Source organism: Triticum dicoccoides, chromosome 2B (genome assembly GCF_002162155.2).
Source record: "Triticum dicoccoides isolate Atlit2015 ecotype Zavitan chromosome 2B, WEW_v2.0, whole genome shotgun sequence".
Lineage (NCBI taxonomy): Eukaryota > Viridiplantae > Streptophyta > Magnoliopsida > Poales > Poaceae > Triticum > Triticum dicoccoides.
In genome coordinates, this window is record NC_041383.1 from 777,008,686 (window position 1) to 777,016,817 (window position 8,132).

At 48.7% G+C, this 8,132-nt stretch overlaps 1 protein-coding gene across 3 annotated transcripts; it reads right to left on the minus strand.

Moving 5' to 3' along the window:
• Positions 1–273: 273 nt before the first annotated feature.
• On the minus strand, positions 274–7,852 carry LOC119366225 (putative G-type lectin S-receptor-like serine/threonine-protein kinase At1g61610). 3 transcript variants are annotated; one of them, XM_037631917.1, is made up of 7 exons: positions 6,560–7,852; positions 2,809–2,937; positions 2,564–2,733; positions 2,256–2,466; positions 1,916–2,153; positions 889–1,042; positions 274–772 (listed from the first exon to the last, which is right to left on the minus strand). In XM_037631917.1, exons 1-7 carry the CDS (start codon positions 7,824–7,826, stop codon positions 488–490), a joined length of 2,454 nt encoding a protein of 817 aa, XP_037487814.1. In that variant the 5' UTR covers positions 7,827–7,852; the 3' UTR covers positions 274–487. The 3 variants fall into 3 exon arrangements, with proteins under 3 accessions (XP_037487814.1, XP_037487813.1, XP_037487815.1); XM_037631916.1 differs by having other exon boundaries at positions 2,564–2,937; XM_037631918.1 differs by having other exon boundaries at positions 684–798; positions 2,564–2,937.
• Between the last annotated feature and the right edge of the window lie 280 nt (positions 7,853–8,132).

The window sequence follows — 8,132 nt, forward strand, 5'->3', positions numbered from 1 at the left end:
TTTAGTGTCGGTTCGCCAACCGGTACTAAAGGCCGTCACGAACCGACACTAAAGCCCGGTTCTGCACTAGTGATTGTAGCCTGCGCGGAAACTTGCCTCATGTTACCCTATTTCCAATAAAAGATGAAAAGTATAAAAGTAACTACTCACTCTAGTAAGATGCAAGTCAGGCTGCATCATGCAGTTGAAATGATGAAACATACAAAATAAATAATTGGAGAAAAAAAAGAAGAATAAATTGCATTGAAATGACATGAACCAATGCCCAAGTAGTTATTGGAGCGCAGAAGCACTCTCAGAGGTATCTTTACTAGTTAAGAAACTAATAATGTATGGTTGAATAAAGAATAAAGCTCCACACCCTATAGCCATCAATGAATATCACAAGCATATAGGGAGTATGTATACATCGTTACATTTGTATTTTTCAGTTGGCAGAAAAATATATCGATACTCCACTATGATACCAGAACCTTAGGCCAGTCAGTCAGCGACCATCTAGCGTTGTAAGGCTAGCACCATTGATAGACATTTCCAAGCCTTCAACTGTTCTTTGTGCAAAATACATAGGTTCCTTTGGCATTGTGCGAGGCATGGCTTCGTTATCCAACATGGACACAACCGATGGCATGTGTGGCCTAGCATTGGGGCTATCATGCACACACATCAATCCAATGTGGATGCACTTTGACACTTCATCAGGGGAGTAGCTCTCCGTGATTGTTGCGTCCATGAAATCCATTGGTTTTCCATCTTTCCGTAGGTTCCATGCCTAAAACATCATGTTGAAGTTTGTGACTATATTTGGTACCGTATTATGTTAGTTTTTTCTAAAATTAAAGTCTTAGAATTACTAAGGAATTTGAAGCATTTAATAATGACACTTACATATGCTATGAGATTCCGGAAATCCATTACAAGATGATGAGGTGAGCTGATCTTTAATCCACTTACAATCTCCAGCAGCAAAATACCAAAGCTGTAGGTGTCAGACTTCAATGAAAAGATTCCCTCCATCGCATATTCAGGTGACATGTAACCACTGTTTGAATAAAATAACAATTTAGCAAAGTTTGTGTGTGTAGTTTGAGTTTGATTCAATCATATAAATAAAAATAAGAAAAATTAGTCATAAACACCGAATGATGTGCTTGGTCCAAATTGAACCTTTTATTATGCAATGCATATGTTATACTCCAAAATTTCTTAAAGTGATTCACATTTACTTGGTTAATGCTTTGGTCGCATCAGACTCTGAACAAAAAATTAGGAGATGAGGGAAATACTATCATATTATAACTTGCAAAATCTCTTAAATAAGATTTATACCATGTGTAAAATGATAAGAAAGAAAAAACATTACTGTAGTCTTTTGTACAAAGGCATTTCTTTTGCTGAATTCTTTTAGGTTCCAAACGGCATCCATGCAATCACAAATTGTTCCATTTTGTTTCTAAATCTTCAAATGTTCAAAGGCACCCTATATAACTAGGTTAATTTGCAAGGTGAGTTAATGTTTCCCCAAAATAAAAGAAGAATCACATGTGTGGAGAAAGCAATAGGGTACGAACAAAAATCAGCAACTAACATGGTTATTTTTATTTCATAAAAGATATGAAGATGATGAATTTATCCTATCGGTTTTGCACAAAAATATAAAAAAAAAACAACTCATTTTTGTAGGTTATCATTTCATTGAAATAAATATAACTGTAGATGATCTACAAATAATGAATACATACCTACTTTTTCAAAACAAGGTTAGGGTTCACAGAAAACATTTAAAATTCATGGCTTAATATTGATAGTTTCGTAGTTTAGGGTTCAAGGTAAATCAACAAAAATAGTTGGGTCGAGTTGAAGATAGACTTTTCTGTTCAAAATGATGAGATCAAGGACTGTGAGAGTTACTTACTATGTCCCAACTACATGTTTGGTACTTTCGTGTTGCTCGTTGCCTCCAAAGATCCTCGCCATTCCAAAATCTGCTATCTTTGGGTTCATCTCCGAGTCTAGCAGGATGTTGCTCGGTTTGAGGTCTCGGTGAATTATCGTCATTCTCGAATCTTGGTGTAGATATAGTAATCCTCTGGCTACCCCTTTGATTATGCTAAATCTTCTTGTCCAATTGAGTGTAGATTTTCTTGCATTATCTGTCAAAGTATAAATCATCTAGGGAGCCATTCATGCAAGTATATATGTTTGTTTAGTTGTTGATTCAAATTTAGTTTCTATAGTAGTATGCGAGAACATACCAAAAAGGAACTTGTCTAGACTTTTGTTGGGTAGGTATTCGTATATAAGCAACTTCTCATCCTCATGAATACAATATCCAAGGAGTCTAACAAGATTCTTGTGCTGCAGTTTGGCAATAAGAACGGCTTCATTTCTGAAATGCTCTATTCCCTGCTCAGATCCCTTGCTAAGCCTTTTAATAGCAACTTCCTTGCCATCTTGCAATGTTCCCTGCAAGCTTTTCATCATTATTTATTTTACCAGGAGGAAATTAAAATCAATTTTGCATCTTGTATTTAAATGTTAAGGTAAACATTTTATATGCAACCTTATAAACTTTCCCAAAACCTCCTTTTCCAAGAATGTTGGTGTCGTGGAAACTATCTGTTGCAGCAGCAATGTCTTCGAACGTTATCCGCGGAAATTCTAGACTTTGATCCCAAACTTCTTGTGAAGCTCTCAGGTGTACCTGCAGGGCTCCATTGTTTCGATGTATGCCTACAGAAAATATCAGGAATGCAAACTCAACTGTAGGACAAATGAACAATGCTAAGCATATTGTAGATAAATTACCTCTGGGGTTGCATATACAGAAAAGACATATGCATGTGAGTATCAGCAAGAATGCTATAAGTGGGAGTACAATCTTAAATACCACATGGACACCACTGATCTTCTTGTTGGTTCCTGCAAAATTGTTCCCTGTGAACAAAGTGCTGAAATGAGTACCGGGCCAAGGCCTTTATGAATCTACTGTTTCTTCGATAGTCACGACTGGCCCTGACCTTGTGCCCCTTGCAATTTAATTATTTTGGAAAGATCTAAGGTAGTTTATCTTAAGTATCATAAGTCCTTACAAATATAACCTTATAGAAAAACAAAATTACATCAAAATCCTTTGAGGGTGCTTTTTCCATGAGGTGGAATCTTTTTCCCAAGCACTTGTCCCTACGAATGCAATTATGAAAATATAATACAAATCAAACAGATGGCTTAGGCTACCAATATCTTTTCTATGAGCAAACTGAGGGTAGCTTGCATGGTTAGGTCCCTTATGGTGGAACCAACCCACAAGGTTCAAGTTCTAAACTTGGCACCAGTGCTCGTACTTTCTTGAATTTATTTTATACTTCCGACATTAGTCGTTCCGTGGGAGAAGACGTTCCGTTGAGGGATGAATTTCTGAAGTAGGGGTAGGGTGTGTATATGTGCATTTATATAGGTGACTTTATGCGCGTGTATGTAGGCGTCTGCATTGTACTGTGTTAAAGAAAAAAAATCTTTTCTAGGAAATCAACTTTTAATGTGCTGATACGATTACTTTTCCGGTGTGCATGCTGCGATCCAACCTTTTCTTCACTGTGTACCAAGCAATACCTTGTTTCACGTGCAATGAAAAAGAATGGTGGGAGAGCTATGTTTTTTTAGCCGCCGCCTCCTCCTCCTCCACAAAAGAGATAGGGTTTATCTCTCCCTCCGGCGCCGCCACAGATCCGCTCCTCTCCGGTGGCCCTAGGGCCATGGGGGCGCGGTGGATCTCGGGGGCCGGCGGGAGGGCTCCGTTTTTAGTTGTTTCTTTCAGTTTTCTAGGGTTTGTATCCTGCTCAGGAAGACGAGACAGCGGCGACTCCCTGAAGATGGAATAAATGTCTCCCCGCCTAGACCCCGTTCCGGCGGTGCGTCTAACATCGTTGGTGGGCGTGTGAAGGTGTGTCTCCGGCGGATCTATCTTTGGTGGGTTTGCTCGGATCTCGTTGTTGTTCGTCTATGTTTGTGTGTCTTCGAGTTGGATCCTTCTGATCTACGTTATACTTCATCTGTGGCGGCTGGTCCTACGGGGCCTTAGCACGACGACTTTCCGACTGTCTACTAGAACAAGTTGTGCCCTACCCCGGCGATGGAGGGGCGATAACGGTGGCGCCCCTTCGGCTCGCTTCAGTGCTTGTAGTCGTCGCTAGGTGGTCTATAAATCTGGATGTAATTTTTATTATTTTTTATATTCGTTGTACTGCCATGATTGAAGATGAATAGATCGGAAATTTTCTAAAAAAAAGGAGAGCTATGTTTTTTTGCATGCAACGAAATTGCATTCTAACCCAGATTAATCGCGTGATAGAGCTAAATCTATAATGCCCGCTCCTCGTATATTTTCCGAATAGTTTAGCTGCATGTCGCTCGGCTGAATTTTGATTTCGGGTCAGTCAATTTGGAATGAAGGAAGGAGAAGGAAGGGCCTCGCTGTCATCATCCCATTATCTATCTTAGCGTTCATGGTGAGGACGGTGGTGGGGCTTCGCCGGAGAAAAAAGTGAACACCGGCGAGGCTAGAGGGATGCCCGGGGGCGGCGGCAAGCCTGGCGGTGGGGGGAGGTTGCGGAGAGGGCGAGGCGATCGTTCCACGGGCGGAGGAGGCCATCGGTTCGGCCTGGGCTGGAGGGCGGTTAGAGGAACAGGTACAAATCGTGGGGTAGAAGATGATGAACAGTTTTCTTCAGGAGGGAGGTAGAAGGAGATCTAACCGTTTCTTTTTCATCCAATGGCTGGGTGGAAAATTTACTGACCCTGAAAGCAAATTCAGTCCGACTTGGCTCTAGCCATTCCCTTTTTCAAAAGAACTAACTGGAATGAGCAAAAGCGTGACCACCCTTTGTAGAAAAAAAACTACTCGCTCTGTAAACAAATATAAGAACGTTTAAACGCTCTTATGTTTGTTTCTTACAGAGGGAGTAATATTTTTTTCGAAGGTACGCAAATTGCGTATCTTAACTTTATAGAAGGAGAGATATAAGACATACAACAACGTCAATTATTCGCTGCGGAGAATGAAGGTGACCAACTCCACATCCGGTTTGTACAAGGACAACCAAACACAAGAACACGGCTACGACACAAGAAGTCTACCCAACACCGAGCCCCTTGCCGCGTCTCGGCCAACACTGAAGACCTCCGAAGAACATCAACTTCAGCTTCCTTGGAATAGGCAGCGACGACCGTACATGGCGCCGAAGGAGAAAGATCCGGGTAGCGGTGAACACCGGAGGAGCGCATCATGGGACCTCAAGTCTCCCAGCACAATGCTCCCAACAGAGTAACAACCTCAAAGGCGTTGCCATCATGTCGATCCTACAAATCAAGGCTTTCGCCCCGGAGACAGCTGCCGATACGAGGTCGCGAGGAAGATGGCGTTGCACTCGACGAAGCCTCCAAGAAGGTGAATGACACCCGCAGGTGCCATCAACGCCGGTCCAGCCACAACCGAACAGAATTTTCATCTGTAGCTCTGCACATCTTCAAGTCTCCAAGATCCCGGCCAGTCCTGATCAGATGCCTCGCACCGCCGCCATCGCAACAACTTGCCATCGAAGCCCCCCTCACTGCCTAGGGAACACGCGTAAAGCCATCACCTTCAACATCGACTAGGAGCCGCAGCAACCACCGAGCGGTGTAAAGCCAGATCCGCCTCGGTCGCCTTCACCCATGCCAGGGGACTGCCACCAGAATGAATCCGACCCGCACCTCCGACCACCCTCCGGCACCCACACTGCCCTAGGCATCGCCGCACGCCTCACACGGCAGCAACCGAACGCCCGCTGCCCGCCAAGACCCTTCCTGGCAAGGCCTCGCAGCGCCGCCGCCGCCATGGCTGCGCTCGCACCGCCGCCACCGCCAGCGCCGGTGCACCACCTACATCCTCCATCCTGCTACGCTCCACGCAAGGATCCAGAGACAACCACCGCACTCCCTGCCGTGAGCACCCCAAGGATGCCGGCCAGCGCTGAGGACGCACCAGATCCGGGCCGAAAACGGATCAGCCCGCTCGGATCTAGCCATCCACGAACTCCCTCGCGGCAAGGAGCAACAACCCGCAGCCGGCCTGCGCCCTCCACAGCGACGCACCGCCGCCAGACGGCCGCGCCACCCCGCACTACCTCCCACCAGCGCGCATCCAACCACCGCGCCGGCCACCGAGATTCGACGCCAGGCTGAAGAAGCGGTCCCGCCGGCCTGCGCCCGCGACGCGCCGCCACCACGACGCCCTGCATCACCTCCCGTCAGCGTGCATCCATCTGCTGCGCCGGCCACCGAGATCCGCCGCCAGGCCGAAGAGGCGGTCCCCCACGACCACCGCTCCAGGTGAGGGCCAAATGAATCCCGCCGCCGCCGGCACCACGCGGGCTTTGCCCGGCGGCGGCGGCGAGGGGGAGAGGGAGGGAGGCTGGTGTCGGCGGCGGGGTTAGGGCACCCGAGTCGCCCGCGGGTTGGGGCGGGGGGGGAGTGTGGACAGGGGCGACTACAGAGGGAGTAATATTAGAAGCAGACGTACCGTTGCCGGCCAACCGAAGATGCAGGTGGTCACTTGTATAGTCAGCTTTCACCATGTCGACAAGGTCTCCTGTCCAATGGAAGCACTTGGATGCCAGGAGGATGTCGCTCGCGTTGGAGTAAGCATACGCCGTGCAGGAGCAGTTGCGGTCGCAGCCCGCAGCGCACTCCTCGAAGCTCCTGTTCCTCAAGTAGACGAACTTGTCCGGCAGCTTCATCGCCGGCAAGGTCAGGAAGTAGCTGTTGCCACCACATCGCAGCGCCTCCTTCCTCACGCACCCTGCTTTGGAGGAGCCGCCGCCGCCGTCGGCCGGCTCGAACCCGTCGAGGCACATGCACTGCCGGACGTCGTCCCCTGTGACGTCGCAGTAGCCGAACGGCCCGCACGCGCCGTAGACGAGGCACCCCTTGCCCGGCCGCTGGAACAGGGGCACCCACGACGACGACGATGACCCCTCGACCCACACCCTGAAGATCACGTCGCCCGTGTGGTCGAGCTTCCAGTGCGACCTCGCCGGGGCCGAGTCGTCGGCTCTGTTGTAAGTGAAGTAGGCCACCTCTCCGTCGTCGATCATCTGGGACAAGAAGGATTTGGTGAGGCTGGTGGCCGTGGCGCCGTTCCACACCCCGGCGCGCCAGTAGAGGCTCGTCCCTCGCCAGGTCAGGATCTGGAGCCCCGTGCTGGTGTCGCCGCTCAAGACGAACTCGCCGGTGGACGGGTCGTCGGGGCCCTTCCACGCCACGATGCGCGCCGCTACGTGGGTCTTGTAGTTCACCCACAGCTTGAATCCCGGGAGAAACGCGTCGGTCGGCTGGTCGTAGCTCTGCCATATCTCCGTGCCGTTCGGCGACTGCACGACAAAGTTGCCGGTGTCCAGCAGCACCGCCCCCACGCCGGTGGTGAGCGTGTTCGTCTTCGTCGTCGTCTTCGTCGCCCAGAGGACACGGCCGTCGGAGTCGGACAAGACGAGGTCAGAGGTGTTGGTCACGACCAGCTTCCCGGGCAAACTGCTCGTGATCGGGTTGTCGCGGTTGGCCACCCACACATATGTTCGCTCCGAGATGTTATGGTACCATATGCCTAAATATGTGTTGGCGGCTGAGCTTTGCAGGGAGAAGAAGCCAAGGGCGAAGATGCCATTGGTGGAGATGAGCTCGTCGCCGGGCGAGAGCGGCTTAGTGGGTGTTAGCCGGTCATCGGAGTTGCAGGAACAAACCAGGAGCAGGAAGATGAAGATGGCCGGAAGAGATGACATACTCTGTTGCATGCGTTAGTGCATGAGCGAAATGTGGCATAAGACCACGCTTCCCATTCGCAATTCGAAGTTTTGCCCATTATAGCTGACAACTATATCTGCCGTGAGCCCAAGGGCATCGTTTGCCTTCCGCGGCAGAGCGACCATGGCCTCTCGTTGTTTCTTTGCCGTAGTCAAGTTGCAACTGCCGGACATCGACGGGGTTGCTACCAATAATTTTGCCAGACCTATTACGTAATAAATGCCCTAACTGTAAGGCCAACTCACCGCGCGACTCCAAACGGACGTCCGTTTTGTCCGGTTTCGGTCCGTTTGGGT

What these genes read in the sequence shown, in the direction of transcription:
- LOC119366225 (XM_037631916.1), bottom strand. Translation starts at nt 7,826, where the DNA reads ATGCAACAGAGTATGTCATCTCTTCCGGCCATCTTCATCTTCCTGCTC. An exon ending in TCTTCGGTTGGCCGGCAACG is followed by an intron (nt 2,938 to 6,559) that starts GTACGTCTGCTT and finishes CTTTGTTCACAG; the next exon opens with GGAACAATTTTGCAGGAACC. An exon ending in TCCGGAATCTCATAGCATAT is followed by an intron (nt 773 to 888) that starts GTAAGTGTCATT and finishes ATGATGTTTTAG; the next exon opens with GCATGGAACCTACGGAAAGA.